Source organism: Mirounga leonina, unplaced genomic scaffold (genome assembly GCF_011800145.1).
Source record: "Mirounga leonina isolate KUSES-001 unplaced genomic scaffold, KU_Mleo_1.0 Mir_171, whole genome shotgun sequence".
Lineage (NCBI taxonomy): Eukaryota > Metazoa > Chordata > Mammalia > Carnivora > Phocidae > Mirounga > Mirounga leonina.
Window position 1 is genome coordinate 13,400,025 of NW_023270436.1, and position 20,326 is coordinate 13,420,350.

A 20,326-nucleotide genomic window follows, 5' to 3' on the forward strand; every position below is an offset into this window, starting at 1 on the left:
TTCCCTGCCTGTTTCACTACCACCATGCAGCTCTGTGGTAACAAAGCAAAAGAGAAAAGAGCGGGGGAAATCCCCACAAAGACATCCCTTCCCCAACACACACGTTCTTGGGACTGGAAGGGCCCTTTTCCTTGGTTCTTCAGAAAGCTGGTGTTTCTTTTGGAGTATGAGCTCCTACACCACCACACGACTCTTGGAGTTCATACGTGGGGCATGGCTGAGAGAAGAGGGAAAAAACTGGAAACCCATTCCCCATGTGGCCACTTCCTCCACAGCCCACCATCCCAGAGTTGACTCTTCAGTGTCCTCGGGTATTTGCTTTGTGTTTCATCCAGAGGATTTGGTTGTGGTCAGCAGGAGGCAGGCAGTTAACAGGCTTCCTTCTTGGCCAGAACCAGAACTCCCACTTTCTCTTCAATGATTTAAATAATGAGTAGTTGGCAGTCGGGGGCTGTGTTAATGGAGGCCCCTTTCCATTCTGTCTGTTCTCAGTCTCCTCATCACTGTCCTGCTCATTCCCTGCCATGAAATCGGGGCTCTGGAACAGAGCAGCTCGTCAGTGCTCTGCAGGGAGAATCTAAGTGGGAGTTGGGGGCGGGGGCCTATGTCAGGATTGGAGAGGGCTGCCAAGGCGAGAGACACTGCACCAGCAGTTCCCACGGCCTTTCTCGCCCTGGAATCTCAAGATGAGTTTTTAAATTTTTAGCAGCTTTACGGAGATAAATTCACATGCCTACAATTTGCCAATTTAAATTGTACAATCCACAAGGTTAAACTGTACGACATTCACAAGGTCGTGCAGCCATCACCATGACCCTACAAAGAAACCCGTACCCACTAGCAGCCACTCCCCATTTCCCTCTGGCTCCTCCAGCTCCAGGCAACCACTGTTCTATTTTCTGTCTCTATGAATCTGTTTTGGACATTTCATATAAACAGAATCCCATAAAATGTGACCTTTCGTGACTGGCTTCTTCCACTTAACGTTTCCAAGTTAAACTGGCGTTGTAGCATGAATCACTACTTCATTCCTTCTGTGGCCAAATAGTATGCCATCGTATGGATATGCCACATTTATTCGTTCATCAATTAATGAACACTTGGGTTGTTTCCACTTTTTGACTACTACAAATACTGCTGTATCATTCAAGTACGAATTTCCGTGTGGACGCAGGTTTTCAGTTTTCTTGGCTATAAACTGAGGAGTGGGATTGCTGGCTTATATGGTAACTCAATGTTGAACCTTTTCAGGAACTTCCAGACTCTCTTCAAGAGTGGCTGCACCATGTGACAGTCCCACCGGCAGTGGGCGACGGTCCTCATTGCCCACATCCTCACCAGTCCTCGCTCTGGTCTTTAACTGTAGCGTAATGGGTGTGAAGCGGCAGCTTATCGTGGTTTTGAGTTTCATCGTCCTGGTGGCTAATGGTGTTGAACATCCTTTCATGTGCTTTTGGCCTCGTCGGATAAGTGTCCGGTCAGATCCTTGGCCTGTTTTTTTTAGCTCGGTTACTTGTCTTTTTATCTACTGAGTTGTAAGAGTCCTTCATAGATTCCAGATGCCAAGCCTGTATCAGATACGATTGGCAAGTACTTTCCCCGTCGGTGGGCTGTCCCTTCATTCCCTTGGTGGCGTCTTTGGCAGCACGAAATCTTTAATTTTGATGAGGTTCCGTTCGTCTGTTTAGTTCTGTCCCTAGTGCTGTTGCTATCACGCCGAAGAGGCCATTTCCTAGCCCGGGGTCACGAAGATTTATATAAGCCTTCTTCCCAGAATTCTAGTTTTGGCTGTCCCGTTGAGGCCCCAGTGCAGTTACAGCTGATGTTTGTATATGCTGTGAGGCGGAGCGCCCCTCATTCTTCTGCGTGGATGTCCAGCACTCTCTGTCGGAAGGCCATCCTTCGCCCCGTCGGACTGGTCAGCACCATTGTTGAAAATCAGCTGACCGTAAAATAGAGCAGTTATTTTATTTATAGTCATCTGATTAAAATTTAAAATCTAAAAGGATATTAAAATAAGCTAAATACTTCCATGTTTCCAATGTGGGATCATGTGCCTTATTTTCGGGGGCGAGGTACACACGTCACCATGATTGCCCACCCGGTGGCATCACGGACTGGCTTGCTGGGGATCGCAAGATGTTCACAGAGCTTTTCAAGGCCATCTAGGGCCGCCCCACTGAGGAAACAGCCAGGAAGGTCGAGTGAGCAGTCCAAGGGAACTCCAAACCTCAGAGATACAGCTTTAAAATGCAGAGCTCCGAGGAGAGCCTAGAGTTGGAAAATTAAACTGGCTCGTTCTACTTAAAACTGTATGTTCTTCTAGTTGCTGTTGATAGTGAATCCTTCACCAGAGGCCATCGTCAGTGCTGCAGAGATAAAGCTATTGATTTTGGCATATAAGGTTATATTTAAGATTCTCTAATAGCCCAGGTTCAACAGGACAAAACAGAATCATGTATTGATTTCTTGAAAAAAACAAAACAAAAAAAACCTAGCTTTTCTGATTAATTTGGTCTTTAAAAAAAAGGGCTCCATGTTAATGTTTTCTTATTTGTTCCCTCTATTTTCTGGATAGAAATATAGCTTTAGCTCAGGTCCTTCTAAATGAAACTGCTGAGCCAGAGTCTGAATAGGCTTCATCTTTGCCATCAAACACAGTTTGCCTTATTATCATTCAGGACTATTTAATCCAAACCAATGGGAGGCGAGCCCTGAGTGATGACCCCCAGCTAGAGAGTCTCAGAGCTTACTTCTGGCCCCGACAAACATGAAGCGGTGGTGTGCGAGAGAGAGTGAGTGGGGCGTAAATGTTGTGTTTGCTCCATCTGCAAGGGTTCTAATAAGTTATTCAAAGCTCTTACACAGGACCAACCAGAGCGTGCCTCCCTCTCAGTTCCAGCACGTTTTCCTGCCCATCAGATGGATGCTCCTCTGCTGGAGTCTTTGGAAGGTTCTGGTGTCTTTTATTTTAATTGGCGGGCTAGAGCCGACTCCTAGGGTGTGATTTTCACTAGAGAGGGGCTGGAGAGAGGGAGTGTTGGAACAGCCCTCCAAACCCAACCATGAATATTAAACATAATACAATTACACCTCTCGGACCAATTATTTTTCTCTTCAACGGGCAAAGTTGACGAAATACTCGCTAGATAGGAATTCACAAGATCTACCATTGGCTTCTTTCTGGCCCTGGAATCCGTCGTCTTGGCAGGCTTTTGTGCCCATTTGTCGTGCTACCTGTTTCCCAGCATCGAGTCTCTGATTGGAGGGCTGAGGTTGCACGCCTGGCCAAGGGACACGGTTCAGGTTGGTGGCGCACGCTGTCAGATGCTCGAGGCAGACACCGGTTTCTTAATGTGGATTTGAATGGCTCGTGTGGACTTTGCACACCGTAGGGTGTGCTATTTCCGTCTGTTGACGAGAAAGCAGAGTGATGCCTCTCTAAGGAGATGTCATAAATGCTCCTTTTTTCCTGGGCGGAGAAGTTCAAGTCTCTTTTGGCCCGTTCTTGTTTTCCTTAGTGATGTAAAATACGCAAGTGCTGTATCTTTTGGTGTATTTGTTTATTTTGTTTGGAGCTATCCATGCTGGTGTCTAAATACAATAGGAAAACAGATGGCAAACTTTGAACTTCTGGACCAAATTTGTGTTTGCCTTTGTCTCCCTAACAGCCAAACTGTAAATTATGGAGTATAAATATTCAACAGAGGAGCTCTTTATGAAAATCACCCCAGCAAAATAGACCCTTATTAACCAAACATGCGCTGAAAAGCCCTTGGGCTAGAATCTTCGTCCTCCCCGCGCCCGTCCTTTACAAGGTGCCCTGAGTGAGTGGTGCGGCTGTGGGCTGCGGGCAGTGCTCCCTTCACAGCATTTACACCTTCTCCCACTGCTCTTTCGCACACATGCCTCAAGCGGCTCTAAATGCTGAGGGGGAGACTTTTGTTTTCCGAGCCTGTTCCCTGCTCTCCCCGCATCTGTAGGCCCCAACCGCTCCCTGGGGAGGGGGGGAGGGAGGGCCGCGCGGCCCCAGTCACAGAGCTCGTGGGCGCACTGCGGGGTCTAGATGGTTCCCTGCACTGGCCAGGAAGAACGAGCGCGTCTTTCTCCGTGTTCTGGGACTACGTATTTCTCCAGTCCAGTTTTATCTGAAACAAAGCATACATCTGGGAGCGTATGTAAGTCGGGTCCAGTTTAGTCATGGAATGCCTGTGCATCCACCCCCAGCTTAAGAAACAGCACGGCCCGTACCCCTGAAGAACTCGGGGTGCCCCCTCCCCTCTCACGAATGAGTTCCTGTTTCTGAAACAACCCGGCAGTGTCTCCGCTTAGAAGGAAGGGGCGCCTTTATGCCCTTCGTTCTGCTATTGCTGTTACCAGTTCGAGTGTGTCGTTCCAGAATCCTAAGATTTTTCCTTTTCTTTTTCAAAGAGTGGGGGCGGGGGGCAGGAGAGAGAGACTCTTAAGCAGGCTCCACACCCAGCAGCTTGGAGCCCAATGCGGGACTCCCTGAGATCAAGCCCTGAGCTGAAACCGAGTCCGACGCTTAACCACCTGAGCCACCCAGGAGCCCCCAAAATCTTAAAATTTTCCAGCTTCACTTAAACAGGTAACCTACACATTAAATTCAAAAGCACAACAGAGGAGCCAGGCTTCTCTTCCTGAGCAGCCCGGTCCTCCTCCACGGGGTGTCTGCACGCCCACACCTGTCACAGCCCCGGGCTGCCCTGGCCCCGTACAGAGGGGCCCCGCTGTGTGGTGGCCCCTCACTGCCTTCGCTGACAGGCACAGCAAGAGTCCCGGCCCCTCCCTTTCCAGTCCTCGATCGGTGATGGCTTCATTCCTCAGGTTGCTTTTAGGACCTCCTTCTGTCACTTCAGTAGGACACTTAGAAATATGTAATTCTCGTTTTGATTAGTGCTCATGGAGTGTGAGTATGCATGCCTCTCATGAATTCTAGAAAAATACCAGCCATTAACTATACGGATATTGCCCCATGATGAGCTGTCCCCTTCTATCATTTGCATCTCTTAACCCCTCAGTCACATTTTTCATCTGTTTATCTGTGCTCCATTTTAGGTTATCTTTCAAATTTACTGTCTAATCCACAAATTCTTCTGAATTTAATTTCAGGAGTGGTATTTTCATTTCCGGAAGTTTTATGTGGCTGTCTCTTTTTTTTTAAGGCAGGTGTCTTGACTCTCACTCCCCACCCTGTTTTGGGTGGACCCAAGTCTTAGCATCTTGCCCTGGTTCCTGAGGTTGGCACCTACCAGAAGCCTTGCCCCACCCCAGGTTGTCCAGGCTGCTTTCCAGCTTGGGCCCTGGGCCCGTCACTAGCTTTGTGAACCCAGCAGTGCATTTTAAAGGGTGTTCTTTATCCAGCAGTACTAAGTGATTTTCAGTGGGAGGGTCAGTGAGTTGTCTGAAACAGAAACCCCATCTTTTGCTACTAAAAACAGTGCGGTAGCTAATGGCCTTATATGTCCGTGTGTGTATTTTTACACACATATTAGATACAGCCTAGATAAATTCCCAGAAGCAAAACTGCCAGATCAAAAGTAAAGTATATTGTTTGCTGAATATTGCCAGATCAAAGAGACGTGCTCATGGGGCGCCTGGGTGGCTCAGATGGTTAAGCGTCTGCCTTCGGCTCAGGTCATGATCCCAGGGTCCTGGGATCGAGTCCCGCATCGGGCTCTCTGCTCCTTGGGAGCCTGCTTCTCCCTCTGCCTCTCATGAATAAATAAATAAAATCTTAAAAAAAGAGACGTGCTCACATCAGGCATACATAAGTACCTGTCTGTCCAAGCCTCCCCAGCATGAAGGGTCTCACCGAGTTTACTACCATCCTTGACCTTTGCCAGGTAGATGGATAGGCAACAGGTGGTATCCAAATGTAATTTTAGTTCATAATTCCTCTCATTACCAGTGAATACATGTTTAAAAGCCATTAGTATTTTCCTGTGAACTTTTTTTTCTTAGCTTTTCTCTTATTTTAATATTGGGTTGCAAATGTTTACTTTCAATTCGAATGAATTTTTTTAACAAGAAATTAGCCAGTTATCTCTGTTGTAGACATTTCCTCCAGTTTATCATTTTTGCCTTGACTTTTTTTTAAAACACTTTTATATATAGTTATCAATATCTTCCTTCTTGACTTTGAGGTTTTTTGGTTTAGAAGGGCCTTCCCATTCTGAATATTCTTGTAGCTAATTAACTCTTTGAGCCATCTAGCTGGTGGAGGTCCAAGTTGAGAAAGTTATTATAGGGTATTGTCTTTAATTGCTTTTATAAGTGAGATCTTTGAGTACAGTTTTTAAAACTAGTGGTTGTACCTAAGATAGCTATTGATTTTGACATACTTCATTTGATTATTACTGAATTATCTTCGACTGTCATTTTTTTTTAAGATTTTATTTATTTGAGAGAGAGAGAGAAACAGCATGAGAGGGGTTAGAGTCAGAGGGAGAAGCAGACTCCCTGCCGAGCCGGGAGCCCGATGCAGGACTCAATCCCAGGACTCCGGGATCATGACCTGAGCCGAAGGCAGTCTGAGCCACCTCGACTGTCATTTCTAATAAACTTGTCCACTTCTCATTTTTTCTTGTATCTAATTGTACCTAATTTTTAAAACAATGTGAAGTATTAGTAAAAGATCACTGTTTCTTAAAGCCTTCATTAGAAATAAGTGCTATATCTCCTCACGTTTCAGTATCCATGATTTGTTGTAGTAACTTGGTGAACTATATTAATAGACATCCTCGATGAATTCTGTATTTTATTTCGGTCTGAGCACTGATACCGATCTAGTGTTGTCTTTGATACTCTGCTGTCATGGTCAGTTTTGGGGAGGACAGAATGCTGGCTTCACAGACAGACGTGGGAAGCTGTGCTCCTTCCTTGCTGGGCTGTGGAGCGGTGTGCAGAGTCCCTGGGCTCTTCCCTCCAGGATGGGCCCATTTAGCTTGTTTATGGGACAGTCTGCTCCTTGTAGCCTTTTCTATCCTTGGCGGTGGGGGGGGGGGGGGGCAGTTTGGGTAATTCTCATTTTTCTAGAAAGTTGTTTATTTCATCTAGGTTTTCAATTTGGAGACTTAAAATCAGCTTAAACCTGGGTAGATTATGACTCAAGAAACTGAATTACTTAAAAAAAAAACTACAAAAACTAGGTCCATCTAAGTTTTTTTTTCCCCCCCTGGGCAGTTTTACCAAACATTTACTAAAGCTTTTTGTCCTGAAATCCACCCTTCCTGTGTTGAGTTTTACTTTGTGATCCATTCAGAGCACTTACTGTTAATATGTGGGTTTGTCCTGTGTGCATCCATGACTCAGGAAGCATGTTAGGTCTTGAGCGGTCGGTCTGGTGCTACATTGAGTGTTCTATTCATCTCTCCAGGGCCTGTATGTTCTGCCAGGATTTTGCTACATCCCTTTCTTTTAGAAAGTATCCACAGGTAGCTGATTTGGGGTCTTTTCCTGTTAAAAACAAAAAATCTTAATTATGCATTTAAACTTGGTAGCTACACTGGATATAGAATTTTTGGTTCAAATTAATGTTCCTCAGAACACAATAGATCTAGAGTGTGCATGCTCATAACTGAGAGTTTAGGACACAGAATGTGTTTCAGATCGTCTCTCCTCAACACTTGTCGGGACCACACATAACATGTCAGCATTGGGTTTGTCCAGCTCCCCTGCTAGGTGGTAGGGTCTTTTCCTTCCTGACTTGCAGCGCAGAGGCTGTAACCTGTAGTGAAATTTTGCCACATTTATGTTGGTGTTTCTGCTGGATGAGAAATTTGTCTCATTATCTAATTTGTCCATATGTAGAAATTCAGCATATTCTTAGTAAAGAGGTTCTTAAATTCAGATTATAACAAAGTAATTGCTTTCAGACTTCAGGTAAGTGGCAGCCAACTGTCCACATAGTCAACCATAGACAGACACATCCCTTTTCAAATTTCAACAAGAAGGTGATGAACTTAGTCAAGTTAAATACCAGAAAAGTGTTGATTTCCCAAGTAAGGATCTGGGTTGCAGACGCGTGGGGCTGGTTTACCTCCTGCCCTTAACAGAATCTTAGATGGCCGGCACGACTATGTGCTGGACACCTCACTTACCCCCGGGACAGCCTGCACCGTTGCACCCCAGTCCCCGCTCACCTTCCCTCGGAGCGGACTTGTGCTCAGGGCAGGTGTCTTTCCTGTCGAGCAGAGAAAGAGCATGATATTTCTCTTGAGTCTCTCTTGTTCCAGGGGCTTTTAAGTCATTCTGACTAGAGAGTTGCAAGCACTGTAAGCGAGCTCGTTCCTCGTGCATCTTAGCCTTTGTGACCGTGTATAAGGGGATACAACGTCCCTACCGGTAGTTAAGATGTTTGCAACCAAAGGGGTTTTTGTATGTTCTGTTTTCACAAGATCGTTGTGCATAGACCAGCACCCCTGGGGGTGAATGTGTCATTTCGGGCTTTAACTTGCATCCCATTTCCCTTCTCTGTGTTCAGGGTGAGGATCCACGACCTCCGCACTGACAAAATCGCCCTGTCGCTGTCTGCCCACCAACTGGGAGTCTCTGCAGTGCAGATGGACGACTGGAAAATCGTCAGCGGAGGCGAGGAAGGCCTGGTCTCCGTGTGGGATTATCGGATGAGCCAGAAGCTGTGGGAAGTGCACTCCAGGTAACAGGCCGCCTCTGAGCCAGCTCCCCGCACCGTCCTTGGCCGTCCTTGGCGTAGCCCCTGGGCCGGGGGCAGGGGTTCCGTTTCTCAGGCCAGGAACCCCGGTCCCGGGAGAGGCAGCTCCTCTCTCTCTGATCACTGCCAGGACTCCTGCACAACTCGGGTCGGCAAGACCCAGTGGGAGTCTCCAACGCATAAGAGAAGGCAGGGCAGTCCAGGTCAGGTGCAAAAGCAGGCAAGGTTAAAAGACGAATCGGCTGCTGCTTAGCAGTGGGAGCTAGTGCTCACTCCCTGCAGCCGCTTTTATTAGACTCGAGCCCTGGGTGAGAGCTACACTACACACCTGCTCGCCAAGTAGGCCCGGCTGGACAGAGCGGGCAATCTTTTTTCCTGCTTTCTGTGGTGATGCGTGGACTTGCCAGCAGGTGGTGCCAGAAGGCAGCTAAAACTCAGCCATGGTGGCATCCCCAAAAGAACTGCCTTAAGCAGCTGGTCCACCTCCCCTTCTAGGGCAGCTCTCCTGCTTTCCAGCAGATCTTCTTCTTTCTCTGAAAAGCTATGCTCCCTCCAATGCATCATTCGGGGGAAGCCAGGGTCAGTAAGATCTTCCCCAGAATTTTCCTGTCCCAGCACTCATCTTCCTAACTCATTTGTAAATGTACAACCAGTCTTCAACCCTGGTTAGTGGCTTGTCCCGGGCAAGGCCCCCATTTCTGCCGGGACACCTCTGGGCCTCACTCCTCAGTCTCCTGCCTATGCACGCAGCTGGTCTGGTTCTCTTGAGCCTCTGGTCGAGCCCTGCAGTACGTGGGAGTCTCTGCTGCCACACTCCCTGGTTCCTCCTGCCATCTTCAGCCAGCTCCCCTTGTCCTCGCCATTCCCTGGGCCCCTAGTGAAGTCTTCTAGCTGGTGCCCTGGACCCTCAGATCCCCCTGAATTTTCAGTACTCTCAAGAGTACTGTTCTGTTCCAGCCAAGAAGCCTGCCCCTGCTTGGCCTGCACCCATCCTTCCTGAAAGGCCTGGCTGATGGGCCTTTTCCACCCGGGGCCCAGTGCCGAATCCTGTGTCCCATCTTGGGGGCTTGTAATGTCTCTTGTGCTCTAGAAACATTGGCCCTGTTTCGTGGGGATGCATCTTCCATTCTTAGCTAGTTAGGAATCCTCTGACGGCAGGCTCCTGCTTGCAATAGACATCTTTTCTATCCTGTGTCTCCTTGCTTGTGCTGTGACCATAGGAGGCACTGGACAAAAGTTTTTAGAATGAACAGAAGCCTTTGCTACATTGATTTCTAGCCATTGCTGCACAATGTCGCAGCATGAAAGCACCTGCAGATGGTCCATACTTCCATGGTAGCCCTCTCAACCTTAGGAGGGAGGGGGCTTTTAGGGCTCAGCCCCACACTGTGAGCTGGGGAGCCTGGCTTGGAGAACTTACCCAAGGCCAGCCCGCCCGAAATGGGGCTGTTCTCTCCCGCAGGTGGCTAACTTCCTTGACATCTGAAACACCATGTTGTTGGGTCGCCAACCAGACAGCGCCCAGGCTTGTCCTCTGTCAATGAGAAGCTTGGCAGAGGGTTCTAAAGCCCAGTTTCAGGGGGCTCCTTTTCCCACGGCTCTCCTGTCGTGTTCCAGGCACCCCGTTCGTCACCTGTCCTTCACCAGCCACAGCCTCATCACGGCCAACGTGCCCTACGAGAGGGTGGTGCGCAACACGGACCTGGACAACTTCACCGCTCACAGGAGGTCAGTGGGCTGGGGCTGCGGGGGTTCCGAGCAGCCCCTCTCAGTTTGATTTTGTGAGGAGCCTCTCGCAGGCACGGCCGTTCTAGCAGTTGTGAGGGCCTCCCCAGGGGCCTGGCCGTGGCCCGACTCCTAGTGCTGGTGGCCAAGCCCTGTCCTCCTCAAGCTGCAGGGTGACTCTGCTCTCCCCCCCCACAGCGGGGTCCTCCCGGCTGCTGGCCTGGCCTTCCCTGGCGCTGACCCTTTCCCCCCCGCCGCCGGCCTCCCAGCACGCCATGCCCTCCGCCAGACTGGTCTCGAGTCCGGGCATTCCGAGGGACACGCGTGTTACAGGAAGCACTGTCCTGGGGGTCCTGTACTGACTCGCTCACTGTCCGTGTGCTTCCTCTAGGCACCGCGGGCTGATCCACGCCTACGAGTTTGCCGTGGACCGGCTGGCCTTCCAGAGCGCGCTTCCCGTCTGCCGAGCGGCCGGCGACACGGCGCCGGCCTACAGCTACGACCTTGCGCTCGCCTTTCCCTAGGACCGTGGTTAGGGGAGCGCCTCGTGGGGGAGCAGGGGGGCAGATGGGAAGAACCCAAGCAGATGTTTAAAACTACTGCGGAGCTCTGCCCCAGATTTTAAAGGGTTGGGCTGGGGGAAGAAAGCCCAGGGCGCACCTGTTGGACCCCACAGGTTCCTGAACTGCCTGTGGGCAGGATGGTGGCGTTGTTTTCTCTCCCTGGACACTGTGCCACTTCCTCCTGCATCTGCTGCCCTGGCGACGGGGTGCGTCTCCCCCCGCTGTCTGTACACTACCCCTGCAGGGCCCTGCTCACCACCTTTCCAGTCTTCAAGCCCTTTGCTCTCAGATCACACATAACACCCCCCGCCCCCAGTGCAAACCTAGGCTAGTAGTACTGTCTTCTCATAGTTTTTACAATTTATAATTACATATTTATACACTTACTGCATTAAGGACTGTTTACTTTGTATCACATGTTGTGGACACCACAGATTATTTTCTACCTGTCGGCTGCATAAACAGTTATCCTCCACCTAGGCTGGAAGAGCTGGGGAAGAGACCTTTATCCTCCACTGGGCTAAAGCAGGGCAGCACCGGGGAACTCTTCCAAAAGATGAAGAGGGCAAACCACTGCATGACTGTCACTAGTACCCCTTCAAAATATGAAAGTCCTGCTCCGATTCAGAGGATCTACTTAATAGAATTTACAAGCATGATCCAATAGAGTTTTGTGCCTTTTTAAATATCCACACACCACGCACAGAAAATGGCTGTCTGAAGACCACAAAGACACATCCAGGCCCAAGTCAGTGACCCGATGCAATAAAATTAGATGAAAAACAAAAATGGAAAATGTGAACCCTCTGGGCCATGAAAACACTGAATATCAAAACTCCAGGGGTGAGGCCAGAGTGGACAAAGTGAGGCTTGAATAGAAAATAGATAAATGGCTAGCTGTCACCTCAAATAGTGACCCCTCAAGGAAGGAATTAAAGAAGGGTTAAAAACACCCATTGATGGAATAGAAAACCAACAAAGTTAATCATAACACCAAAACCCTATGCTCGCCCCATTTTACAATGGACCAGCTTTTGGAAAGCCAAAATATACTGTTTTTTTTAGTGAGTAGAGGGGTGAGTGGGAGAATCCTAAGCAGACGCCCCGCTGAGCACAGGGCTCAATCCCACAACCCCAAGATCAAGAGCAGGACGCCCAACCGACTGAGCCACCCAGGCGCCTCCAGAATATACACCTCTTGATACAGAAAAGCACAAGGGGCTGTGAGAAACCGAAAAGGAGGTAATTATGCACACAGGATTTTCAGGGTGGGGATGATCTACCCACATGAATCCGAGAGAAAAACGAAGCTCTCCTGTACACGAGTGTACAAAATTAGAAGGAAGTATTTTCAGAGTGCTTCAGATATTCCATGATTACAAACCTCCGTGCAACTCAGTGGACCCAGAGAAAGAGCCGCACCTGGGAATCATCCCTTGCTTTCCGACGGCTTCTGCTTCCTTTCAACCAAATTACTTCCGAAATGAAGCTAGTCTGCAGTTAGCAGATGAAGTATTTTGCTTACTCCTGTTGTCATGTGGTGCTCTGACCCCCTCGTGACCTCGCTCTGTAAGGTTTTTCATCTCATAGCCTTAGTGCAACTGGACCACTAAGTAAACACATTTTTAAGAGGCTCTTCCAGTTTGATTTCACCATTTTACAGATGTGTTCTCCCTTCCCAGCTTTGCAGCCATGAAAGGTCCTTGAAAACCCAGAAAATTCTACCAAAACTAAAAATAGTTTTAAACTATTGTCATTCGCTGCCAACAGTAGTCCAGTGTAAAATGTCACGATTATAGGGAGTTTCTTTCCTCCCTGTTTATAACCTCTCTCCTTAAGGAAAATTGCCTGGTTTTGTGAAGGAGGGTTTATCAGATCCAGACTGAATCCCAGAGTTTGCTACTGCAAACTTTACACCGTGGAAGGTGGGGAAAGGACCAGAGTTCCTCTAGAAATCAACATTTACCCAGTGACTTAAAACCCTTTGGCCCACGCCCACCCCTTCCGCTCATCCCACCTTACCTTCATCCCCGTTGGCTAGTTTGAGGGAGTTTCTTTGCAAGTTCGGAGTTGTGAGCAGATGTATCATGTCCTTTTCTTCTGTAGCTCTTCTGCTGCTCAGACGCTTCCCCTCCGTCTCCTCTAAAGAGAGAAGAAACTCCTATGTCACTGGGGGAGCCAGAGGGCCCAGCGCCAGAGCTCGTGGGTCTTAAAATGTTGTCTGCCTTTTGCTTATACTTTGTCTGTTGGTTCTAATAAATTTTTAAAATCCGTTGCTTGTTCAATTACTGGTTTCCCCGGCCAGGTGTCCTGGGACCGACCCCCGCTTACCACGGTACCTGCTCTGGCCCAGAGTGGAGTTGAACCACCCAGAACCACCCCTTCCAGGGGCTCCTAGCCCGGGATCCAAGAGACCCAAAACTACACTGGAGCACTTTCTGGGAAGAAGTCCGGTTGGCTTTCATCAGATTCCCGAAGGGGACTGCCGCGCCCACCCCCCACCCCAGCCCAGAGAATTTCCTCTCTGCCCCTAGACTGTGCCTTGTAAGCCAAGCCACAAGCTGCCCTGGTGTGGCCGTTGCCCAGCCAGGAGCGTGGGTTTAGTATATGTGCTGCCGAAGCGAGCACCAGGAACGTGTGTTTAAAAGCTACTCTGGGGATGGCCTCACCTTCCCCAGGAGGGAGAAATCGCACCTTGGCTGACAATGCCCCCAAGAGGAGACTTTCGGTCTGTTCTGAAAGGGAAAGAGGAAGTCCTCTACCCCAGCACCCCACTTCGGAATTAGAGGCCCCACATTTAGGCAGACGGCGCCTCCCCCCCCGCAGTTAAGTGACAAACAGCAGCTTACTGCAGATGGACCCTGCCCACCATGGAGGAGAAATGGCTTCCTCCCCCGCCCCCCCCCGCTCCCCCCCGAGGACACAGCCCTCCTGTTAGAACCGGCTGGTGGCCTGCCGTCATGGGCAGCGGCGGCCAGAAGCTTCTGTGAGCCACGCCCGCCCGCCCGCCCCCCTGCCTCGCCCCTGCGGCCGGGCCAGATGCTTACCTGGCTGCTTGGGCAGGCCCTGCCGGCCTCGCTCTGCCGGGTGTGGCGGCTTCCCTCTCGCCGGGCTCCGGCAGGCGCCAGGCAGGGCAGGCTTTTGGCCTCCGATGCCCACCGCAGGCTCCCAGCAGCAGGCTTTCCACACCGGCTCGGCACCAAGGGCCTTTCCTTCCCTCGGGAGGGAGGGAATGCTGTCCGCAGCCCCGGGGGCTGAGCCGGGCCCAGCTTTTCTTCCCTTGCCCACCGCCAGCATAGACGCTGCCCCGTGCCCTCTGGGGGGGGGGGGGGCAAGAGCTGCTGCTCAGCATCCCCCTCGCCCTGATGGCTGCCCTGGGGCTGAACACGGAGGAGCCTGGTCCCCTTGCTGACTTGGTCGGGTTAGAGGGATGAGCAGCCACCGCGGGGCCAAGATCACCCACCACTGAACCCCAGCTGGCACTTGCCTCCCGATTCTGGAAGAGCCCAGAGAGAAAGCAATGCTGATGCCCCGGGAAGTTGTGGTAAAAAAAAAAAAAAAAAAAAAGCAACCTGGCTCCTCTGGCTCCCCTCTCCAAGGCCTTCCCAAGGTCACCGTGTGGGAGGACAGCTTGCAAAGCAGGTGTTTGCAAAACCCTTGCCAAGGCGACGTGTATGTTTAACTCTCTCAGCGGCTTAGGCTCGGCAGGCAGGTGGGGGCACGGGCAGCTACACAGGGGCCCGGCCTCCCATGAGCAGAGCACTAAAAGAACTTTCTAGTCCCTTGGGCCAGAGAAGAATGGAGTTGTTCTGTTCAAGTCCAGCAGAGGGTGCTTGGCCGGGATTGGGAGCTGTGGTGATCATACACTCTTCCCTTACCATGATTCCTGTCCAACGTGGCTGCAGGATGTGTCCTCCGAGCTTCTCCTCTTCAATTTCCGTGACACAGCCCTCTGGTGAACCTACCAGACCGATGCATTTGTGTCCCATTGCCAGATTCTTTTAACATCTAAAAGCTGAGTTCCGGTAACGTTTCCGTGACGCGGCGGCAGGGACCGGGCCCGCGTGCGACCTGACCGCTGGCACGCACCCTCCCCGAGCTCGGTCCCCACCCACAGCCCGAGGCCCTCCAAGCGTGACCGCGCTTCCCTCAAATATTTGACTTAGCACTGATTTCCCATTTCCTCTTAGCCGCTGGTGTCATTCCTGATAGAGGGAGGGCTGTTCAACAAGGGGGTCTGTTGATTCACCAACCTGCCCGTTCTAGAACAAATCCAAAACACACATCACTTGCTTCAGATGAGGTGCCCCGTCGAGGACCCCGGGGGGGGCGGGTGGCTGTGCAGCCCGAAGGCCCCTCCTGGGCACCCTCGCTGGCCCAGCAGGTAACAGGTACGGTTTCGGAGCCTCCTGCCTCTGCATAGACCGCACCGCCCAAATGGCCGTCCCGAGACCTGCCCCCCGTGCCCGGAGTGGCGGCTCTTTGTGAACCAAAGGCCGGCAGCCCGGCTAGACTGTGGGGAATTAACCTGCCCTTTCTACAAGCAGGTTTGCACCAACTAACAGGCAACCCTGACCATCCCCCAAAGGACCGAATGAGCAAAACGGCCACCTCACGCACTTAGCACCCTGGGAGCCGCTGGGAGGGCTCCCGGGCAACCCCGCAGGCCACCCTAACCCTGCCAGTCAGAGGACACCCTCGGTGACTGGGAACAACTGAGCTCTCTGGAGCCACACGGACGGGGCTCGAGGTGAGTAGCTCTCATTCTAACTAGCTGTTTAGGCAAGTCGTGACCCTCAGTGGCCTGAGCACATGAAAACGTCTGATGTTTGCCCACGGGGGACGCACGTATGCCCACGTCTCCCAAACTAAAACTCAGGCCACAGGGGCTGATGGAAGATTCATTATTTATACAAAACACTTTACACTAACGAATTGCCTTTGTGGAGGAGCACAACATCAAAGCCAACTGGGAGAGTCCCAGAAGATCCAGGCCTACGGACGCCACACCAGCCGTCCTGCTCAAAGGCACAGGGGGTCCCCGTCCCCCGTGCTGGGGCTGGGGAAGCGGGGGAAGGCCGCCTCCGCGAGGCTGCAGGGGGCTCCCCCAGCAGGGAGGCTGCTGACAGAGTGCCGGATTCCACGCACCAGGCCATCCCACTGGCAGCCGCGAAACCAATGGCGTGAGCGGGACGATCCCCGAGCAGCCGGGGCAGGCAGGGGCCCCGTGTCCCACTCCTCGGCCCACCTGATGGCGGGCACCTGGAGGGGAGGAAGCCGAGGCCTCTGCCTTCGCCCCCCACCTACCGCTCTGGAAATGGCAAAACACTCGAGAAGTGCTAGTCTAAGCAGCAGAGCTCTGGGAGAGACTTCAGACGGCTCTCTACTTCCGCACAGACGGGGCCGCGCTGCCGGACAGCCGTCTGTCCTGACCTGGAGGAGTGGAGGCCAGCATCCCTCAGGCCCCGGGGTCCGGGGGGCAGTCCTGCTACGCGCAGACTACCAACAGGACGCCAGCAAGGGTCCGCTCTCACCTCCAAGGTCCTAAATGAGCGTTTGCCAAACCCCCACCACCAAGGTGCACCAGCCTCGGGACTTCCGCCCCAAACACGGTCACGCTCCCCTTCACCCCGCCTCACTGCCTGGTTCCAGCTTCTCACTTAAATCCTCAGCACTGCAGTCGTGTCCGCATGAACGGCCCCGGAAAGATGTCGAAGAAATGGGCTGACCTGAGTGCCTCCGGGAAGGGCAAGCCAGGGCCTGGCGGGCCCAGGATCAAGCTGTGTGGGGTGCCCTCCTGCACCTCTCCATGTTCTGAACCCCGACGCACACCTAGTAACAAAGCCATGGAAATGCAGAATACCAGTAACAGCTGTTGTCAGTTACCAGAACTTTCTCGGGAGGCTAGGAAGGAACCTCCCGGTGAGTGTGGACGGAAGGAACTGAGGAGGCCTGGAACACCACCAGCAGCGAGTGACCACAGTGACCACAGTGACCACAGCCACGCCGGCCCCCCTGAGCGCCGACTCCGAGCACTGAGCCCAAGCCGGCCCCTGCTGACCCACCGGCCACAGCCCCCAACTGGATGGACAACCTTCACTTCCCTGCCCCCAGCATAGCCCGCCCCTGAATCAGAAGGGGACTCTGGAGCTTTGGGAACCACTGACCTGGGACAGTCACCTCCCCTGCTGCCACCACCACAGGGGACTGCCCCACGCTGGGCCCGGGAGGGCGTCGGCAGCCAGGCCTCCTCAGGCACGTCACCGCGGGTCCCCCGCGCCCTCTCCTCCGGCCCAGACATTTGGTCACGCCACCGCGGCAGCCCCGCCACCCACATCCCGGCCACCATGGAGCGGGGAGCTGCCGTGCCTCACCTGACTGCCCAGCACTCGTGTGGCGAAGAGAGCCAACACTTCACCCAAATTAAACCAGAAAAAGCAGGAAAAAACCTCCTCTCTGCCAAACCAGCCTTTGGAAACTAGCCGCTGCCTGCTCCTTTTCAGCCTCGTGCCACCAAGTGGCCAGACCACCAAGTGGCCGTGGGGAACAGACAGGAGCCACGTTCTTTAACAAACCAACCATTTTCTTTTTTTATTAGAGATAAAAACAGCGAAGTTCCACGTACCACACCTTCGGGAAAACGAGACAGCGGAGGACTGGGGACTATTTACAAGAGCGGTGGCCAAAGGACACCTGCGGCCTCGGGCCCTGCGGGAGGCTGCGGGCACGGCTTCGGGGGGCAGGCGGGTCAGTGGCAGAGGGCGATGGTTTCCATGTTAAGGAAGCGCACGTGCATCTTGGTCTCGATGTCTATCCCCTGCCAGATCTGCAACAGACAGCGCAGTGTGAGCGCGTGTCCCCACCCCGCCCGGCCCGGGGCCTCGCCCGGGTCCCCCCGCCCGCCCTCCCCCCACCAGGGCAGGTGAAAACCAGAGGGCTGACTTCAAGACCGTGAGCTGAGCGAGAAAGAGAAACTTCCCTCTGCCTTTCTGCGGGTTAATTTGGCTCTGACATTGGGAGTCTTTCTGATATTGTCACAGCAAGTTATTATTAAGAACAGAATCCAAGCTCTGGGCTCCACGTCATTTCAATCCCACCCACCCCCGGCTGATTTTCATGCAGATTCCTTAACCCCACTAAACCTCCTCTTCATCAGTACAATGCCGAGACCACCACCTGCGCTGCCCACGTAAGTCACGCAACGCTGGGGGCTCAAACGGAATCATCCGCGGGAACATTTTGTAAGCTACGAAGCACTGTGCAACTGCCAAGTTGTGTTAAGCCATCTTCCTTAGTTAAAAGGTCACAGCAGTTTGGTCTTTCTAACGTCCCTGGGATAGGTCACCCTGTTCTACACACACAAGCTTATGCCCGAGAAGGATAATTTCTGCCCACAGATGCCCATTGCCTCATACCTACCTGGTCCTGGTTCTGCCGTTATAGTCCATCCCGGCCTGGGCCCCGGGGGACACCCCGAGGCCGCCCGACCCTATCTGCCACACTATAAAGCCCCCCCTCCCCACTCCCAGGACTACACTTGCCAGCTCCTTGGCCACTCGGGGCCCGAGAGGGCCACAGATGGAGAGATGGCTGGATGCATCCATCAGACAGACAACTCGGTCTCCCTGCTTGTGTGAGAAGTTCAAACTCTCGGGCTGTCACCTGCAGCATTTCCAGGGACAGTCACCGGGCTGTGAGCAGGCTGCAGTCAGAGCCCCATCGGCGCCCACGCTGCAGGGAGGCCTGGGTGCCATTCTTGCCCCTGTCACATGCCCACCGTCCCCCAGCTACTTTGTGGTCTCCTGCACCTGCTCTGGGTGCTGTGGGGTCTGGTGAGGGTGCAGAGCGATCAGAGCCGGCTCCCGGGGAGCAGCTCCAACCCTCATTCCCAGGGAAGCTACCTGGGCACCCAGGGTGCTGTCTGCTAAATGCCAGGTGGCAACAGGGGCACTGGTGAGGCTCAGGGGAGGGGAAGGGCCAGCGGGTCAGGAAAGGCCCCCGTGGTATGGGGACAGGCTTGGGGAGCACCGGAGCCGTGGGGCGGCGGATAGGGGAAGCCTTCTGGGGAAGAAGCGGGCTCTCTCGGGCTTCTTTGCCCGCCCAGGCCTGGTGTGTGAGGACAGAGGAGGCTGCCCACCTCGGCCCAGAAGCTTCTGCTGCCTGCCCTCTCCCTTGCAGAGCTCACTGCTGCCCGGCCAGGTTAGCCGTGCAGCCTGGGAGGAGCACCCATCTGAGCCACCCCTGGGCTCCGTGGGGCTGTGACCACCCGAGTCCTGGCCTGGCTCCAGGCCCGGGCCAGTCCGCTCCCTCAGGCCGGTCAGAGGCTGGTGTGGCACACTGGACCAGAGCCTCCGGGTCCTGTTCCCCTGACTTCCTGTCCTTCCTCTAATTCCAGAACGAGCCTGGCCGACCCACTCTCAAGGTACGCACGCAGTGCCAGGCAGAGGGCAGAGTGGGCTTGCCTCCCTCCGCTGGGCATGTACCCATCAGAGCAGTGAGGGGTCCCGGTTCCTAACCTCAGAGCACGTTCGGGACAGCAGAGGCCTGGCGCCCACCCGTGGGGGCTGCGAGACTGGGCAGCCATAGCCAAGGAAAAGCAAGCGACAAAACCCCACACAGCTGGTATTCATGAGGGGCATAGAACACTCCAGAACCTGGTTCCTACCATCAACAGCGATGCTTATGACAAAGGCGACCCAAAGGCGACCGGGGACTCGTGGGAGAGAGACAGGTTTTGTTGGAGTCCCTTTGTACTCCTTCAAGTGCCCTGGCCACAAGTGAACGTTACTCTTCCAATAAAAGTCAGTCAAACCTGTGTTTTAAAGGTGACGCCCAGGCATGACCCGTGTCCACAGAGATGCGGGTCTCTTCCTGACCAGCGGACACCCCTCGAGCCCCACCTCTCCTCCTAGACACCCACCTTCAGGAAGTCGTCGAAGGTGATCCCCTCATACACCTGGTCAGGCTCCTGGGAACAGAGCACAAGCAGAGTGAGCGGCTTCCGCCAGGAGACCCCTGTCCCTCCCCAGGACACAGATGGTGGGGCCCCTTCAGTCACGAGAAGAGCGGCTCCCTCCCGACTGCTGCGTCCAGCTTGAGGCCATCACCCTGAACTGCAACGTCCCCTTCGTTGGCGGGACAGCAGGATAGAAGGAGGGTGCGGGCTAACCAGGGCCCCACCGAGCCCCCCAGGGGGGACCCGGTGGATGAGGGTGTAAAGGAAGTGGGTGGGCACAGACTCCCTTTCCCCTCAGCCACCAACGGACACCTCCTGCCATTTCCCGGTCCTGCCTCACTGTACCCCCCCTGACCCCCTGAGCTCACTGACCACTGGGGCAGGGAT

At 53.1% G+C, this 20,326-nt stretch overlaps 2 protein-coding genes across 2 annotated transcripts in view; one reads left to right on the top strand and one right to left on the bottom strand.

The window, feature by feature from the left end:
* FBXW8 (F-box and WD repeat domain containing 8) overlaps positions 1–13,255 on the top strand; it is a 120,357-nt gene extending 107,102 nt beyond the window's left edge. Inside the window, exons 9-11 of the mRNA XM_035017086.1 lie at positions 8,507–8,680; positions 10,313–10,423; positions 10,812–13,255. Coding sequence (XP_034872977.1) covers positions 8,507–8,680; positions 10,313–10,423; positions 10,812–10,944 — 418 coding nt within the window. The 3' untranslated portion in view covers positions 10,945–13,255. The remainder of the gene's footprint in view (positions 1–8,506; positions 8,681–10,312; positions 10,424–10,811) is intronic.
* A 4,293-nt stretch (positions 13,256–17,548) lies between these two features.
* The window catches only part of TESC (tescalcin), a 47,243-nt gene continuing 44,465 nt past the window's right edge, over positions 17,549–20,326 (bottom strand). The window contains exons 7-8 of the mRNA XM_035017087.1: positions 19,904–19,951; positions 17,549–17,809 (exon numbers count right to left, since the gene is read on the bottom strand). Coding sequence (XP_034872978.1) covers positions 17,732–17,809; positions 19,904–19,951 — 126 coding nt within the window. The 3' untranslated portion in view covers positions 17,549–17,731. The remainder of the gene's footprint in view (positions 17,810–19,903; positions 19,952–20,326) is intronic.